The following is a 20,080-nucleotide window of genomic DNA, read 5'->3' as shown; positions in this document are numbered from 1 at the left end:
TCCTTGATGCCTGCCATCATGCCTGGTACATAATGGCATTCAATGAATATTTATTGAGTGAATGAATGAGTGAATGAATGAAATTTTATTCTGACCTCCTGAATATTTGTACCCCTAAGAACAGCAGCATCACTGTATTTACTAAACAATTTAGGGTTTAATGGTAATTTTATAATTTTTATAGTAGTTACCAAAATAACATTTTTAATGTTTTTATCTTTTGTTGTCATTGCTTTTCCACTGGATTTGATTAAATTACCTTGTCATCTGAACAGAAAAATTCAAAAGATTTCAAAATTGTAGATTTAAAGAATTAGAATAGATATTAGTTATTTGAAAGTAACTTACAATTTTTTTTTTTTTTTTTTTGAGACAGAGTCTCGCTTTGTTGTCCAGGCTAGAGTGAGTGCCGTGGCGTCAGCCTAGCTCACAGCAACCTCACACTCCTGGGCTCAAGCGATCCTGCTGCCTCAGCCTCCCGAGTAGCTGGGACTACAGGCATGCGCCACCATGCCCGGCTAATTTTTTATATACATATCAGTTGGCCAATTAATTTCTTTCTATTTATAGTAGAGACGGGGTCTCGCTCTTGCTCAGGCTGGTTTTGAACTCCTGACCTTGAGCAATCCGCCCGCCTCGGCCTCCCAGAGAGCTAGGATTACAGGCGTGAGCCACCGCGCCCGGCCAAAAGTAACTTACAATTTTTAGTGTTTGATTTTAAAGCATTGTAGCCAGAATGACATAATAAAATTTAGACATCATTAATACGCCTGACCTGTCCTTCAGTGGGAAAACAGAGGACTTTATAAGTCTTCAGAGAATGAATGTGCAAAATTCTAGCCCCACTACTATTGATCTTTTGGCTGGTAGGAGCTAGCTGAAAGTCTGATGTAGCAGATAGTCTTCAACTCTGAAATAGCAGGTAGCCATGTTCATAAAAACATGTTAATAATTAAATACTCTACGTAGTAGATAAAAATTTTTCATATTAGTTTGAAAATCTTTCAATCCTTTATTTCCTTTTAGTGGGACTGATACTTCTGATCATCATTGGTAAATTTGACATTAGGCTTTTCAAGATTTATCTCATCTTTCCCTGCCTTGAAAATAGGTTTGTAATATTATTAAGATGGGTTCCTTTTATATAGTGCTATGATGGGCTACATTTAATAGCTTATAGAAGTTTCTTAGCATAGATTCTTTTTTTCTTTACTTACACTTGTAAGTCTTAAACTGATCTCTGTGACAGTAATGGTAGAAATGCTTGGGACAGGTGGCTGAGCAGTCTAAAGTATTACAGATATAAACATGTTCCTCAGAACTGCATAGGATCATTCAGTCTTACAAGAAAGCACAATGTTAACAACATAAACTGCGCTTGTAAAGCAGTTTACTGGTTTCTGTAGAAGTCATCATTTTTGGTCAATGTGTAGAAATTCGATATTGTTATTCAAAGAGATTTTGTTTTAAAAACATAAGATGTTATTATGGAACATATTATTGGTAAACATACAGAAAGTTTATTTTTAATGTTCCAGGGATCTGAAGAGATGTGACAGTTAACAATCATTTCCTCTCTGCCATTGTGTAAACAGTTCAGTATTTAAATCAAGCTTTGTCAAGAGGAATCTAGTAAGTTTTATTGTAGACTCTTGCTCTAATGTCAAGGAGTTTAAATCTCCTTTGTTATGATGACTGGTTATGAAATCAGTCACTTGACAGACCCTGAAGTGAGACTGCTGGAAATACGTCATGTCTGCCTTCATGGTGACAGCTGGCTACAAAACAAACCCCACCAGAGCCATTCTGCAATTGACAAGGCACTTCAAAGGCCAGTGGGGCTGCCACTTCAAAGAGAATTCTGCCATCTCTGGCGTGTTGAAAGAAGTTGCTAAGTGGCTATGTTCTGCCATAGCAGAAATCTCTGTGTTTAGACTTCTCCTTCATATGATCTTAGAAAGATGTATGAAATAGCCTTGAGTTAGAGGGATGATGTAGTCTGCAGTAATGGTAACCCAATATTATTCTGCATTTCAATCCATTTATTCATGGAAATTACCCAGAGAGTTTCTAATAGGAGCAAGTCTAAAAATTCAGTATGTCAGAGAACATCCAGAAAAAGAGTTGAAACTCCGTAATACTGTTGTAGTTACCTTTAAGAATGCAGAATAAGATGGAAAAGAAAATGAGACTCTCAGTATGTTTTTAAAACTTCCCTTCCAATTCTCCATTTAATTTTTATCCCCTTTAGTAGAACCAGATCCTGAATGTTGATAGAATGGCAGACAACAGAAATCTTTAATCTCAAAGCGAATTTGTGTAGTTTAAACCAGCATTTCTCCACTTTTAGTAACTTTGTGAAACTACTTGCACTGTATTTAAAATCACATTCATCCTGTTATGCTGAACACAATTTTGAAATAATTACCTCATCTTTATATCAAATAATAGAAAAATATCTCAGAGTTTAAAAACTCATTTTTTAATAAAACATCAAAGTACTAACAAGCATCTTCGAGAATATGAAGGGAAAAGGCAGCAACATGAATTTTTTTTTTTAGAATACTGATATCCCCAAAAGATATCCCTCTGATGGAGTCTTGTCTAATATACTTGAAAAAGAAAACAGAAAACTTTATAAATCCTATGGCAGTAAAATATAGAGATACTGTATATGATGTGAAGTGGAAGTGTGGATGAGTTAGAATTTGAAATCCTTATAAGTCACTGGTGTGACCTTGCCCTAATTACATGTTTTCTCTCTTACCTTGTGTATTATAGGAGGATAAAGCTAAGAATCCTGAGATTCTTTTGCCCTGATTATCTAATTATTTATTTCTCTCAAAATTTCTCTTTATTTAAAATTTTTTTTAAAATGAGTTGGCAGAAGCTTTAGCCACTGTAAGTTCCTCTATAATTTTGCCAGATGGGGTCAGTAGACAACTACTAAAGAAATTCCGAACCAGAAAATTACAGCCCCCAGAAAATAACCACATGACATGGTATGACCAAAAAAAATCTCTAGTAACATGAGTGGTTCATAACAGTAGTTCTTAAAATAATGCATTTGGATTTGTCTTTTTCTCCTAGTTTTCTTCCTCTTGAAAAATTTTTGCTAAAGAAGTACATGATTATATTATCCTGTAGTTCAGGAAATAATCTATGCCTCTAAATTTAGGCTTGAGTTTTATTCAGTAAAAGGGCCACATCTGTGTTTTCAAAAGTTATAACCAAACGAAAAGATTAACTGTAGTGAAAACAAAACTTTGGCATATGCTAAAATTGAACCCCAGAACTGATTGCCCAAAGTCTGTAGATAATGGCTTTCAAAGTAAGTAGACATGTTTTTATACTTCTGTCTAAATTGGGTAACACCTGCACTAGGAAGCACTTATGGAAACTATGTGGCAGATCTATAACAAATGGTAGTTTTCTTATAATTAGTTCTCAGATTGTTTGGCCCTTATTCTGTTATCTCCTATTGAGAAGTTTGATAAACTAAGTTATTGACAATAGAAACAGTCCTCCAAGATAACAGCTGGAGTTGAAGCTGTGAGAGCTAGAAGGTTTCCCACTGATTTTAACATGCAGTTTATGTTCTTGGCTACATCTTCCTGGATGTTTCAATGAAAGATATTTTTTCTAGAGAAATGTGCATAGTGGGATTTATCTTACTCAACAGATAGTCTTTTTGTGTGGCATGTCCCAGACTCTGTTTTGGCATTCAGTTGTCCCTTCCTCTTATATCCATCCTTTTTGATAAGTGTATAAAGATGTAATAAAGATTAGTGTAAAGTACATTGGATTAGAAATCAAGTGATGTGGATTTTATTCCTTGTTCTATTTATTAGCTGTTAACTTAGGGTAAGTCCCATAATCTCTCCAAGTATCTATTGGCTCATCTAAATGGAAGAAATTATTACCCCCGCAAGCATCCACACACTGTTTCACATTGAAATAAGTATTTGCATGAAAGTAGTAGCTTCCATTAGTTGCCAAAAAAGGTAGCATCCAAATGGTGAGCCTTATTACGGCCAGAATGATACACACAAGCATCATATACACACTCACATGTTGCTTTTGGGTTCCCTCTTGGTGTCTTTCGGTTGACAGACATTAAATCCCATCCTTGTATTTTTTTTCCTTTTGCTAATAGTAAACATTTGATAAGGTCAAATAACTTCTATTTCATTTGCCTACATTCTATTTCTAACAACTGTCCAGGGTTACATTGAAATAATGCATTTTTCTCCACAAAATAGGTCTCTAATTAATGAAATGTCAATTTTGTTTATTTCTAGGTGGCAGTATTGCAAATAAGTATTAAAATTTCATATTACAATGCCAATAAATTCTTATTGTTGAAAACTTAAGGAAATGGAAGGAAGCTGTTTTACTCAAATTATTCCATTTAATCTTAGAAGAAGGGCTCACCCCCGAAATGGTCTCTGTTCTGTGTTGGTGACTTTATGCTAGTGAGGGCATTGCTGTTTTCCTTAATAAAATGCAATTAACATTTTCTCCATTTGAACTGACCAAATCACTGTAACTGAGAAGGAAATTTCTTTCTGAAACATAGACAATTTATAAAGACATTCATCACTTCCTTTATCCCATTGTCTTTAACTTCCTAGCAAATGGGATAAAAAAATTTTTTTTCAGAAGAGAACTTATCAGAGCTTGAAGTTCAAAGGCAGGTCTTATCTTCTACCTCTATTAGTATTTCTTTTCCTGAATTACTCATTTGTCACAAACCCTAATGACATATAAATAGTTCAGACCCAGATGCAGAAGAAAGTGTAAAATAATGGTTGCCACACCTTTGTTACTGCCGCTGGAGAAGAAAACGTGATCTGTTATTTAGACTATTTCTCTCTGTCTTTCTTCCAGGAGTACAGAAGAGCCATGGAGCTCATGTGGACCCAGGAAATTATTAATTTTTGGTTTTACTTGATTCTGGCACAACCTTTATATTGTGTAAATAAGCAAATGATGAGAGATAATCAAATAACATTATGATAAAAATGGTTTATTTCAGTGCATTAATGTAGTTTTTTTTACTATTTTTAGTTTTGATAATCATGTTGCCCAAAAGTCACCTAAATAGAATTGGCAGTGATGAAACACTGGCCCTTCGTAAAGCCTCTTTCCAACTCCAGTGACATAAGACAATAAGAGTCATACAGCAGGGTGACATTTGCTTTAAAAATGTGTACTCACAACTGTTAAGATAATCATATCATTTTACCTTTTTCATGGACTGATTTTCAAAGGTTGAATGGACCTTAGATTCCAGGATAAACTTTACTTGGTTATTCTTTTTATATATTGCCAGATGTGATTTGTTAATATATAGGTAAGGATTTTGCATCTATGTTCACGAGGGATAATGATATGCACTTTTACTGTAATATCTTTAGTTTTCTATCAGGTTAATTTTGGCTTGATAAAATCAGTTGTGAAATGTTTCATCTTCTACCTTCTGTAAAATTTTGTGTAGAATTGGTATTATTTCTTGTTTAAATGTTTCATTGCTTTTACCATTGAAGCCATCTGAGCCTAGGCATTTTTCTGTGGGAAGGTTTGCAGCTATAATATCTTTAGTAGGCATAGGGATATTCAGGTTATCAACTTCTTGAATAAGCTTTGGCAGTTTTAGTTTTTCAAGGAATTTGTCCATTTCATGTAGGTTATTAAATTTATTAGCATAAAGTTATTCACAATGGAAAAAAGTGTGCACTCACATTTCATTGGTGTCTAATTTTTCAAGCTCCACTTAGGAGTGAGGAGTGTTTATTATAGAATTTATCTACTTAAGCCCTTTTAGTTGATTGCTTAAAAATAAGAGGAAAATTAAGATGGCTTTTAAAAGAAGCATTTCTTTCACACTGACATATATCCACTCTCGTTTTAAATTTATCTTCAGTTGCAGAAAATTTGTTTCCACACATAATATTCCTGGAAAGTTTAAAGCAGCTGTCAGTGAAGAATACGTGAGGCAGTGTGAACTTATGTCCCTGCACTTCAGTCCTACCTGTGCGGACAATTATGTCATAACTGCATGGATACTTCAGTACGTGTGCTTTTACAGAAAAGGCAGCACTGCTAAGTGTTCTGTAGGAATGGGAGCCGGGTTGTGAGAGCTGGTAAAAACATTTGCTGATTAGTTTTCATTCTTACAAACCTTTAGCAGTGTCGATTTAATGGAAAAATGTAATGATATATAAAAAGTCAAGAAATCTAGTAAAACCCAGAGTTGAATTGTGGAAATGTAGTTTATTCTTCAGTGTTGGATCTGCTGCTGCTGCTTACACATGGGTCCTTCATAAATCAGTAGTAAAAGATGGCAGTAGTGTCTGACAATCCTAAATTTAATAAAATACTGAATTCAGTGGTATCTGTTACCATTAGGTTTTATCAAGATTCACTTAGAATTTCTTATTTTCAGTGAAGGAATAGAAAATGTCATCAACGCCATTTATATAAATCATATGCATTTAATTGGGGACCAGAGGAAAAAAATAAAAATTTCAAGTGCTTACTTTGGTGGCATCTGATTTATTTTGAACTTATGGTCCATTGGGACCAGTGCCCATTCTCTTCAGAGAAACTAGTGGACCTAATTTCACTGGGCCCCTCATCCTGAGTTTCATCAGGCATTGTCCAGACCCTGTATACACACCCACTGCACTATCATCCCTGTATTTTTCTGTACTTCTCTGCCTTAACCCAGCCCCTGCCTCCTCTGATTCCTCCTACTGCTCCCCACTAAATCACCAAAATTCACAAGTTCCTCTGTTTTCATTCATTCACTCATTCATCAGGTATTCATTACGCATGTGTTCTGTGCAGGCCCTGGCACATAACATTGCTAATCTTTTTCTTGAACCTTCTTTCACCTCCGTTGCCTGAAATGTAATCTTATCTATCCACTGACTACTCCCAACAACCCTTTCTGGTAATGAAAAAGAGTTTATTCGTAACCTTAGGAGTTAAATGTGGGACTCATACTTTGTGTTTTCCCTTATATCTTCAGACCGTTATCCACTTATTCATAAGAACCCCTGCTTCTTCAAAGCTTCTGCCATTCAGTTGAAATATTGAAGCTTTTCGCTGAAGACTTGTGATCTCACTGATTTTGTGAGTGAGAAGTATCTACATGGATGACTATTTGCTAGTTTGTCCACTCAATTTCTTGGCCAATGGCCTTTGTTTCACTCTTTATATGACACTCTTCATTCGTTTGTGACACTCTTCATTCCATCTCAGGCATCCTAGACCTTGCTGTAATCTAGTCTGCCTTTAAATTTGCCTATTAAAGCAACTTCCTCTCTAGTCATTTTAGCTTTCTTGTTCAAATATCCACACTATAACTATCTTTCCACATCACTGAATCTCTGGGATAAAAGCCAACTTTCCTAATGGCCAACAAGATTCTTCTTCATCCCTTTCATCCCTCTCCTGCCACATCTGTACTCTTAGTCCTCTTGTTCTTAGGGCTTTGATCTTATTTTGTAGGTAAGTTTGCCCACTTCAGGGCTGCTATACATGTGGGCCTCTAAGCTGGAATGCCCTTTTCTTCTCCAGCTGCTCCTTGACCATCTTAGGGAAACTTTTTCTAGGCCCTCAGGACATAAATCAAGTCCTCATGTTAAATACTCTCATGGTACCCTGTACTTTTTACATAACATATTTATAATTATATATTTATAAATTTTATTAATGAATGACTCTATCTAAGCATGGAGACAGTGTGGATTCTTAACTCAAGAGGGCTAGGGAAACATGTCTGTTTTGTTTTCTGTTATTCCCTCAACACATAGCACATAGTACCTGGCATATGGTAGACATTCCATATTTTGAGGAGTGGAAGAGAAAGAAAGGACGGAAAGATGCAAGAGAGAGCAGGGGGATACTCCCTATAGTAACTCATTAGATAGAATTGTAGAAAGCTGCTATAGGATGTTTTTGGTGAACATTGATACATTGTAGTAAAGCAGCATTAACTGTGACTAGAAAGAAGGAGTCAGACTGCCTAGGTTGAAATCTTTGCTTCCTCTGGTTGAATGGCCTGGGCAAGGCATAAACCCTCTAAAACTGAGATCCCCAACCCCCGGGCCGTTGACTGGTACCAGTCTGTGCCTGCTTGGAACCAGGTCACACAGCAGGGGGTGAGCGGTAAGCAAGTGAAGCTTCATCTGTATTTACAGCTGCTCCCCATCACTTGTATTACTACATAAGCTCCGCCTCCTATCAGATCAGGGGTGGCATTAGATTCTCGCAGGAGCATGAACCCTACTGTAGACTGCGCACTCGAGGGATCCAGGTTGCGCACTTCATGAGAATCTAATGCCTGAGGGTCTGAGGTGGAGCTTAGGCGGTGATGCTAGTGCTGGGGAGCTGCTGCAAATACAGATTACAGTTAGCAGAGAGGTTTGACTGCACAGTAAGTGTGATGTGCTTGAATCATCCTGAAACCATCCCCCTTACCCCAGTCCTTGGTGCCAAAAAGGTTGGGGACCACTGCTCTAAACTATTTCCTTGTCCATGGAAATGAGGATAATAATACCTTTTGCCTACCTTATAGGATCATTATGAGGTTTTAATGAGACAATACATGTAAAACACCTAGAACAAAGTAGTCAAATAATCTGTTGTTATTGCAATAATAATAACTATTCCATATTCATAAAATACTGTACTATTGGTGTATATCTTATCAAAGAATTACCATGCATTGGCAAAATGAACATATTGGAAAAAAGAGATTCTATTATAAATGTTAGCCTAAACTTCTGTTAGGAAATGTATTTCAAGTTCTCATTAGCAGTGAGTGTGAGAGACCTAAAGGATTTAAGAGAGGTTGATAGAATTTATGTATATAGGTATATATGTTACATACTAATACTAATATGTTCTCACTAATACCTTAAAAAGGCTTCTCAACCCAAGAGCTTGGTAACTTTTTTTTTTCACAGTTATAAAACACAGTAGGTCTTAATCTAGAATTTTGTTCACGTTAGGAAATTTAGTGGGATTCTCAAGGGACAATCTGGCTTACATGATGACTTCTTAACCTCTAGATAATCTTCTTTTTGTACCACTCCCTTTTTCTTCTAATTGTCTTCTTTCTTTGGAGATGTATGCTTTTTACTCTCCCAAGAAACTATAATATGATTTTCCGTAAGTATCTTGGAGACTACAAAAAGTATTGTTCTGTAAGTTGTAGAACAGAAGAAGGTGGGAAACTTGAATATGCAGGGTTTGCCAGCCTCTGAAGCACCCTATTGCTTTGCTTTCTTAAGTAGAATAGGTCTGTGGTAAAGTCATAATTTGTTCCCTTCTTATTTGTAGCAAAAGTTTATTAGCTTGTGATTTAAACAAACCATCTGGTCCTGTTGGCACTGCACACTGTCAAGCTCTCTCTTTTCTCCTTAATATGTTACTAGAGGCAGTTAAGTTACATATTTGAATCCCAGCTCTGGCCTGGGCATTTTTTTGTGTCTTAAACCTGCTTTTGAAATTGTTCTGTGACCTGGAGCATATTTTAAAATTGTGGAGAATTTCTTCATTGTTCAGTGTGGGATTTATCTCTTCTTTTCTTTTACTTTGCTTTCATGACCTTCATTTCTTAATGACTGTACATAATGTCATGCAACTGCTATGTGGTGGGCATGTGGATATCCAAATGGTTCTAGCTGAATATGTTCTCTTGGATTGTGGAGAAGTAACAGAAAATGAAGTAATTCAATTTGACTTTGAAACAGTTTTCCTGGCTTGGAGCCAGAGAGCAAATGAGATGATTGGTTGGAAATCCTGGTTTCTGGTACCATTCTTGCCTTGAATACAAAAATACTTTAAAACTTACTTAGGTATATGTGTAATCTCTGGCAGAAATACCTTGAGGCTCTGGTACTCACATGGGTAGAAAAACTAAGCAACCTTTTAAAAAACTATATTTTATTAACACAAAATTCTGAAAGTAAAAGGTTTTTTAATTTTTAATGATCACATTTGGCTAATTGGGATTTTGATCACCTCGAGCATTTATTATTTCTTTGTGTTGGGAAATATTTCAAATCTTCTCTTCTAGCTACTTTGAAATATACTATAAATTTTTGTTAACTGTAATCTCCCCACTGTGCTATTGAAAACTAGATCTTGTTCCTTCTAATAACCGCTCTTCACCATCCCCTCCTCCCTGCCCTTCCCACCCTCGTATAACCATCAGTCTACTTCCTACCTCTATGCGATCATATTTCTTTTAGCTCCCACATATGAATGAGCACATACAGTATTTGTCTTTCTGTTCCTGGCTTATTTCACTTAACATAATGTCCTTCAGTTCCATCCATGTTACTACAAATGACAGGATTTCATTCTTTTTTCTGGCAGAATAATATTCTATTATACATATATATGACATTTTCTTTATCCATTTATCCATTGATGGGCACTTAGGTTGATTCCATATCTTGGCTATTGTGAATAGTGCTACAATAAACATGGAAGTACAGATATCTTTCTGATATCCTAATTTATTTTCTTTGGATATATAGCCAGCAGTGAAATTATTGGATCATATGGTAGTTCCACATCTATTTTTTTGGGAAACCTCAACACTGTTTTCCATAGTAGCTATACTAATTTACATTCCTATAACCGTTTACAAGCATTCCCCTTTCTCTGCTTCCTTACCATCATTTGTTATTTTCTTTCTGTCTTTTTGATAACAACCATTTTAACTGGGGTGAGATGAGATCTTATTGTGGTTCTGATTTGCATTTCTCTGATGATTAGTGATGTTGAGCATTTTTTCACGTACCTGTTGGCCATTTGTATGTCTTCTTTTGAGAAATGTCTATTCAGATGTTTTGCCCATTTTTAATCAGATTGGGGGTTTTTTGGAAGTAAAAAGTTTTGAATGGAAGGTAAAGCACAACTTTAAACATGGCAGACTAGATACTGGGAAAAAACTTCCATAGAAACAGTTGAAGATGATTGATAAAATATGCATTCCTAAGTCAGCAAAACAGTAAGAAATTCTCAGGGAGTGAATAGGCAGGGGATTCAAAGATAGGTACTTGGTTAGCTGTTGAACAGGCACATTGGGTTTTGTGTCCTGGGAGGATAACAGAAAAGGTCCAGGGCAGCCCAAGGGGGAGAGTCCAACAGGTAGCCAAATCTCTCTCCTTCTCTTGTGAAAAGGAGCCACAAGGCCCAGAATTGGTTCTTTAAAAACATTAAGAAAATTGGAATTTGGTAAGACTAAGAAAGAGAAAAAGAAAGACAGTACAATGAACAATATTTAGAATGACAAAAGGTTCATAACTATTAGTCCTGAAGGTGTTAAAAAGATTCATGGATATCTTTGCCAGTACGTTTTGAAAATTTAGACTAAATGCCAAGAAAAATGGAACTTAGTAAATCCAACTAAATAGGAATAAAACTAAATTTTTCATGCATATTTTTCTTATAAGAAAGAAAGAAAGAAAAGTTAGTTTCTTATAAGAAAGAAAAATATGCATGAAAAAGTTAGTTTTATTCCAGGAGTTCAAGGTTGGACTTGACATTAGAAAACTAATTATTATAATCCACTACAATAAAAGATGACAAAATGAAGTTATACAAGATCATCTCAAGAAATGCAGAAAATATACATTACTTTATAATTTTAAAAATTTCTTATCTACCTAGCAATAGAAGGGAATTTCCTTAACTTAATAAAGGATATCTATTAGAAGTTATACTGCTTACTTACAGATAAAACTTACAAAGCATTTCTTTTAAAGATAGAGTGCATGCTATCATCACATCTATAATACATTGTAGTGGACATTCTAGAAGGTGCAACAAGGCAAATGAAGGAAATGAATGTTATAAGGATTGGAAGGAAAGAAAGAAAACTATCACTCTGATATGATATGGTTGGTCTACATAGTAAATTTGAAAAACAATAGATAAAAGCATTTAAGAAGACTGCTAGATTATAGAATCAATATATAAAAATCAATTGCATTTCTGTAATCTGTATTGAGTAGAAAATTACATTTTACAAAAAAATACTATTTGCTATAACATTAAGAAATATATGAAATACCTAGGACATTCCTGTGCACTACTGTAGACTTTATAAACACTGAACACTTAGGCTACAGTAAATTTATAAAAATATTTTTCTTTCTTGAACAATGAATTAACATTAGCTTACTATAACTTTTTAACTTTATAAACCACTTAATTTTTAACTTTTTGACTTTGTTGTAATAACACTTATCTTAAAACACAAACATATTGTACTGCTATACAAAAATTTTTTTTCTTTATATTTTAAAAATAAGACTTTTATTTATTTTTTTTTTACTTTTTAAACTTTTTTGATAAAAACTAAGACACACACACACATTAGCCTAGGCCTAACACAGGGTCAGGATCACCAGTATCACTATATTCCTCCTCCACCTCTCATCCCCCTGGAAGGTCTTCAGGGGCAGTAACACACATGGAGCTGTCATCTCTTATAGCAATGCCTTCTTCTGGAATATCTCCTGAAGGGATGCCCTGAGGCTATTTACAGTTAACTTTTGGTTTTAATAAATAGAAAAAGTAGACTAAAAATAACAATAAAAGACACAAACCAGTAACATAGTAGTTTATTATCATTATCAAGTATTATATAGTGTACGTAATTATATGTGCTATACTTTTATACAACTGGCAGCGTAGTAAGTCTCTTTATACCAGCATCACCACAGACATGTGAGTAATGCCTTGTGCTGTGATGTCATGATGGCTATGACAGCACTAGACTATAGGCATTTTTCAGCTCCTTTATAGTCTTACGGGATACCATTGTATATGTGGTCCATTGTTGACTGAAATGTTAGGCAGCACACGACTGTATTTCTGATCATTAAAAGATACTATAATGAAAGGAAAGGATAAGCTATAAACTAAGATAAGAGATTTGCTACATATATAATTGATAAAAGGTTGGTATCTAGAAAATATGTTCATTAGCATGTTTGTAACTCCTTTAAATCAACAAGAATAAGAAAAACAGTGAATGGTGGTATGGGGCATAGATATGACTGGGAATTTCAAAGAAAGAGAAAATAAATTTGTTCCCTAAACAAATGAAGCATATTTAACCTCACTGATTATTATTAAGATGATAAATGAATTTGATAAAAGATTGAGAAATTTATAATGAAATTAGACCATTGCCATCTGAACCACTAATCAGTAGTAATAGTGAAACACACAACCATTGTGTGTATCCTGATGTGATATAATATGAACTGCACAGCCTTACTTATGAAGTATTATTGTCTAAAAGATAAAAAAATCAAACCCAAATCTAATGAAGCCTTTAGATCTTTTAGTTTACAGGATACAGTAGGACAAGAGGAACAGATTATATGGCACTATAAAGAAACAGTCGACTGAATTCAGAATCTAGTATGTTCTACAGGACAATGACCCAGTTTCATCAAGCAGTTAATGGCATAAAAAAATTAAAAATATGAAGGACTGGTATGTTTGTCCAAGTATCCTTTGTTCAAATGAGCATTATTTCCAACTGAATTGTCTTGGTCCCCTTGTCAAACCCTTGACTCAGAACATTAGGGTGTATTTATAGATTGTCAGTTCTCCATTGATCTGTTTGTCCCCCATTAAACCAGTACAAGCCCTGAAACTTTGTAGTAAGTTTTGTAGTTGAGAAGTATGAGTAGTCTTCCAGTATTTCTTGTCCTTTTCAAGATGATTTTGGCTATTCTGGCTCCCTTTTATTTCCATATGAATGTGAGGATCAGCTGGTCAATTTCTGCAAAAAAAAAGAAGACAACTGGGTTTTTATAGGGATTATGTTGAACCAGTAGATCAAATTGGAGAATACTGCCATTTTAATAATATTAAATCTTTCAATCCATGAACACTGATGTCTTTCCATTTGTTTAAATTTTCTTTAATTTTTTCAATAATTTTTTCAATAATGCTTTATCATTTTCAGTATATATGTGTTACATTTTTCTTGTTAAATCTATACCTGGGTATTTCATTTTTGATGCTATTTTAAATGGAATTATTTTTTTTTAATTTTTAAATTTTTTATATTTGAGGGGACACCTGGATTTGAACTGGGGATAAATGGAATTATTTTCTTAATTTCATTTTCATTGTTGTGTATGGATATACTGCTGATTTTTCTATATTGATCTTGTGTCTTGCAACCTTTATATACTTATTTATTGTCATTGATTTTTAGTGGTTTTCTTAGGATTATTCTCTGTACAAAAGCATGCCATCTTCAACTATAGTCTGTGTCTTCCTGTCTAAAGAGGATACCTTTTAATTTTTTGTGTGGCCTAACTTTTCTGGCTATCACATCTAGTACAGTGTTAAATAGAAGTGATGAAAGCAGACATTCTGGTCTTGTTCTTGGTCCTAGTCTTAGAGGTAAAGCATTCAGTCTTTCATCATTAAGGATAATGTTAGCTGTAGGTTTTTCATAGATGTCCTTTATCAGTTGAGGAAGTTCTATTTTTAGTTTTTTGAATATTTTTATCATGAAACAGTATTGGAAATTGTCAAATGCTTTTTCTGTGTCTATTGAGGTGATCATATGGTTTTTGTCCTATATCCTAGTAATATGGTGTATTACTGTCTTAATATGCTTAGTGTTGCTATAAAGGAATACCTGAAGCTGGGTAATTTATAAAGAAAAAATATTTATTTGGTTCCTGATTCTGGATGACTGGAAAGTTCAGGATTGAGCGTCTACATCTGGTGAGGGCTTCAGGCTGCTTCTGTCACGGCAGAAGGGTAAAGGAGAGCCAGTGTGTGCAGAGATCATGTGGAGAGAGAGGAGTCCAGGTGGGAGAGTGCCAGGTTCTTTTTAACAAACAGCTTTTTCTCTCAGGTAACTCACAGAATGAAAACTCACCCCCAAGGGAGGGCATTAATTTATTCATAAGAGATCTTCCCCCATGACCCAACCACCTCCCACTAGGTCCCACCTCCAACATTGAGGATGTTATTTCAACATGAGGTTTGGAAGGGACAAATATCCAAACCACAGCAATTACATTAATTGATTTTTATATGTTAAACCAACCTTGTATTCCTAGGACAAATCACAATTTTTATGTGTTGCTGGGTTTGGTTTTCTAGTATTTTGTTGAGGATTTTTGCATCTGTATTCACAGGGGATAGTCCTCTGTAGTTCTTTTCTTTCTTTTTCTTCCTTTCTTATAGTATCTTTAGCTGGTTTTGATATTAGAGTTTCTGTGTTCTTTTGCCATGATTATTATTTCTCTTACTTTCTAGAAAAAGATGTACAAACTTTTTCCTGTATATTTCTTGCCCCAAATCTAGAATCAGCTGTTGTTCCAAGGAGCCTATCCAGTTTAGTGGGAAACCATAATCTATGTGCTGCCATAGTAGTTAGTGCTGCGGAGCTATCGTTGCTTCTAGCTAGCTCCTGGGTTGTGAGTACATAGGTGTGTGTTTTGCTCTTGGTTGTAGAATATACACATATGGTGAGCCTTTTTTTTTTTTTAATGCATCAAAAAGTATAATGTTGGGTGAAAAAAGCTCAGAAGATTCCATTTATACAAAGTTCATGAACTGATAAAAATAAACTAATTTATTTTGGAATGTATGCATGAGAGGTTAAAAAAATGTAAGGGAATAAGTAACACAAATTAAGAATGCTGACTACCTTTCACAGAGGATTTAGGGGATATGGTTGGATAACTGTACTGACAAAGCTCCTGGGTATTGAGTGTATAGATGTGTGCATTGCTCTTAATTCTGAATATATACATATGGTAGTCGCTTTTTTCTTGCATGCAGTAGTTCACATTCTTTGTTTATAAAATTTATAGGTGGTTATGTGCAATGTAAAGCATTTTTAAATCATTTTTTCCTATAATTTATAAGTAGTCTTTAAGTAATTTCTGATCTTTTACAAAATAGATGGAAAATTCTTTCTAACCATGACTGTTGAAGTCCTTCAACTGTTTATAGTATATTCCTATTGATAAAAAAATGAATTTTGACCATTACAACATATACAAATATCAGTTACATATGTATTATAGATCTAAACAGGAAACAAACAATACAGAATTTATGAGAAAGGATAGAAGAGTATCCTCATGACCTTGAGGGAGACAAAATCTTATTCACCGTACAAAAAGCTGTCAACACAGAAGAAATATAAAAGAAAAAATTGATTAAATTTCATTAAAATTAAAAACTTGTCATTATCAAAAGTGCTATAAATAAATTTTGTCATTTTCATACAGTTATGAAAATTATAGAATTATAATTATGCCCATCAACATAAATGAATCTCACAGATACAACACTGAATTTTAAAATGTTTAAAATTATACACTATATAATTCCATTTGTATAAAGTTAAAACAAGCAGGCAAAACTAACCGAGAGTTTTGAAACACAGAATATTGGTTACTCTTTATCTTGGAAAGGAGATATGAAGGTAATTTCTGGGTACTGGTAATGTTTTATTTATTGATCTGTGTGTTGATTACATAGATGTGGTCACTTGGAGAAAATTTTTCAAGCTGTACATTTATCATTTGTGTATTTTTCTGTATTTATGTTGTATTTTAATAAAAAGTTTACTAAAGAGTTTAAATACAAAACAGTATGTATAGAGTGTAGAAAAAGGAGGAATAGGTTGTTTATACATGCTTACCTGTATATGTGTAAAATATCTCCAAGGTATGTAAGAAACTGATACCATTGGTTGTCTAGGGTGTCAAAAGACAGGATGGGAGGGCAACTTGTTGAGATGTTTCAAGTAAGTTCATAAAAGATAGACACATCCTGTGCTTTCATCTTTAGAGCTCCTATGCTTATCCATTACTGGTTTTGTGCTATCATAAGAACATAGGTTGGAGTATTATTTGTGCCCAATTTTAGATAAGATTTTACATGAATTAAATGGATGAAATGTAATCGGTGATATATGTTCATGTAAAGCTTGCAGATATCTAAATACATATCCCAGGAGATCTGTATAACAATATATACCTCTGGCAACTGAGACTGTGAAGATGCTGTTGGCTGAGGACATTACCTTGATCACTTCCTAAAAGATTAAATAATTTTGGTGCCAATAGCTAAATGCATCTGCTTGCTATCAGTGTTTAGCAGCTGTTCCCAATCAAAATAGAGACTTTCTTTAGATATCATGCACTAATATCCAGTGGTCTGTGAACAACTCTGGTTTGTCATTCTGAAGTTTTATCTTTAGAATCATCTCAGTTTTAGTATCACACAAATTGGGTGAATGTAGGAGTCACAGAATGGCAGGTGCCCTGCCTCTACTACCCACCCCTTCTGCCTGCTGCTCTCTATTTCTGAAAAGATTTGTTGTCACCAAGATTATTTCTTGGCAAGCAGCAACCTGACATAAACTCTCATTACTGATGTAGCTGGCTGTTTGCTTGCCTGGATGAGGTTACTTTTTGGTAATAGCAGATGTGTTTGTCAGCATATATTTTGCTTCCAAATTAAAATGAACCTGTTTATTTAAATAATTCTGATTTGATAATGACCCAGAGTAAACAGAAATGACTGATAAAATATATGCTTTGCTCTCTTGGTTTCTTTTCCTTATGTTTTAGTATTCTGTCTTCTCTTGAGAAGTTTTTTGTTTGTTTGTTTACAGGTCTGTTTCTAGCCAGGTGTTTTTTTAAGGTCTTGTTAAAGCAGTCTGTCTCCTTTTTATCTGTATTTTACACACATACTTGTATACATACATACACATATACATGCTTTTTTTTCCTGCCTTCCTTAAAAATAAAACCCTACCTACATGGCTCTAGAGCAGGAAATTTTTCCAGCCGTTTCATTAAAAAGAAACTCTTTTTAATGGATAAACAGGAAAATTAGATGAGTAAAAATTACTCATCTGTGTAAATGCTAAATCTGTTATTAGCCAGGTTTTTATCTTATTTTCTAAAACTCTTCTATATATGATTTTGTTCTTTATATTTTTACTTGTGTTATATTATTATTTCCATAGAAATTTCTGAACAATTTCCAAAAAGCTTCCTTAAAAGCAATTGCCTATGGCAGCGTGTGACTTCTTAAACTGATGATTTGTATGTGCCCTTGCATGTATCAAAAAGAAAATTAAGTTCTTTCTGACCTAAACTGAAAAGAATTACAGTATAGGAGTGTAATTTTCTGCTGTACCTTCTTAATATATATGTCTGATCCAGAAAGAATACAGAATTTTTTATGTGTTCATGTGTATCTTCCATATTGTAAACCCTGGAGTTGTCTGTTGCCCAGGTCCTCTGATGATAATTTGACCCACTATGTTCTGTTTTTGTCTTTTCCACATTTATCATAGGTGGAGGAGTTACTGATGGCCATGGAGAAGGTAAAGCAGGAACTGGAATCCATGAAAGCAAAGTTATCCTCCACCCAGCAGTCTCTGGCAGAAAAGGAAACACATTTGACCAATCTTCGGGCAGAGAGAAGGAAACACCTAGAGGAAGTTCTGGAGATGAAGTAGGTGTTAGTAATCTTATTCCTAAAGTACATGCTTAGTAGACAGTAGAAGTATTTTTCCTCATGGCTTTTATCTTAAGGCTCAGGTCATTACCTTTAACATACTTAGCCTAATTTTTTTATATAATTTTTTTATTTCAGCATATTATGGGGGTACAAATGTTTAGGTTACGTATATTGTCTTTGCCTCACCCGAATCAAAGCTTCAAGCATGTCCATCCCCCAGATGGTGTGAATCATACTCATTATGTATGTATATACCCACCCCCTCCAACCCCCCATCTACCCGATGCCTGACAAATGTTATTCCTATGCGTCCACTTAGGTGTTGATCAGTGACACAAATTTGTGGTAAGTACACGTGGCTTGTTTTTCTATTCTTGTGATACTTCACTTAGTAGAATGGGTTCCAGCTCTATCCAGGAAAATACAAGAGGTGCTATATCACCATTGTTTCTTATAGCTGAATAGTACTCCATGGTATACATATACCACATTTTATTAATCCACTCATGTATTGATGGGCACTTGGGTTGTTTCCACAACTTTGCAATTGTGAATTGTGCTGCTATAAACATTCTAGTGCAGATGTCTTTTTTTTTTTTTTAATTTTTTTTTATTTTGGCATATTATGGGGGTACAGATTTTAAGGTTTCAATAAATGCCCATTTCCCCCCCACCCCCCAAAAGTCTGAGTCTCCAGCATGACCATCCCCCAGATGGTGCACATCTCACTCATTATGTATGTATATACCCGCCCCCCTCCCCCCTCCCACCTGCCCAATACCCTATTACTGTAGTACCTATGTGTCCACTTAGGTGCTACTCAGTTAATACCAGTTTGCTGGAGAATATATCTGGTGCTTGTTTTTCCATTCTTGGGATACTTCACTTAGTAGTATGGGTTCCAGCTCTAACCAGGAAAATATAAGATGTGCTATATCACCATTGTTTCTTAGAGCTGAATAGTACTCCATGGTATACATATACCACATTTTATTAATCCATTCTTGGATTGATGGGCACTTGGGCTGTTTCCACAGCCTTGCAGTTATGAATTGTGCTGCTATAAACATTCGAGTGCAGGTGTCTTTTTTGTAGAGTGTCACTGGATCATTTGGGTAGATGCCCAGCAATGGGATTGCTGGATCAAATGGTAGATTCACTTGTATCGCTTTAAGGTATCTCCATATTGCTTTCCACAGAGGTTGAACTAGTTTGCAGTCCCACCAGCAGTGTAGGAGTGTTCCTCTCTCTCCACAACCACGCCAGCATTTATTGTTTGGAGACTTTTTGATAAAGGCCATTCTCACTGGGGTTAAGTGATATCTCATTGTGGTTTTGATTTGCATTTCCCTGATGATTAGAGATGTTGAGCATTTCTTCATATGTTTGTTGGCCATTCTTCTGTCTTCTTTAGAAAAATTTCTGTTCAAGTCCTTTGCCCACTTTTTAATGGGGTTATTTGATTTTTACTTCCTAATTTTCATGAGTTCTAAGTATATTCTAGTTATCAGTCCCT

General features: G+C 34.8%; 1 protein-coding gene across 21 annotated transcripts in view; it reads left to right on the top strand.

The window, feature by feature from the left end:
- The window catches only part of ERC1 (ELKS/RAB6-interacting/CAST family member 1), a 560,419-nt gene that overhangs the window by 309,597 nt on the left and 230,742 nt on the right, over positions 1-20,080 (top strand). For all 21 annotated transcript variants that reach the window (XM_012747177.3, XM_012747178.3, XM_076007810.1 and 18 more), the window contains one exon: positions 18,398-18,558. In XM_012747177.3, the coding sequence (XP_012602631.1) occupies positions 18,398-18,558 (161 nt within the window). The remainder of the gene's footprint in view (positions 1-18,397; positions 18,559-20,080) is intronic.

This window comes from Microcebus murinus, chromosome 10 (genome assembly GCF_040939455.1).
Source record: "Microcebus murinus isolate Inina chromosome 10, M.murinus_Inina_mat1.0, whole genome shotgun sequence".
In the NCBI taxonomy this organism is placed as follows: Eukaryota; Metazoa; Chordata; class Mammalia; order Primates; family Cheirogaleidae; genus Microcebus; species Microcebus murinus.
This window is presented reverse-complemented; position numbering and strand designations above follow the sequence as displayed.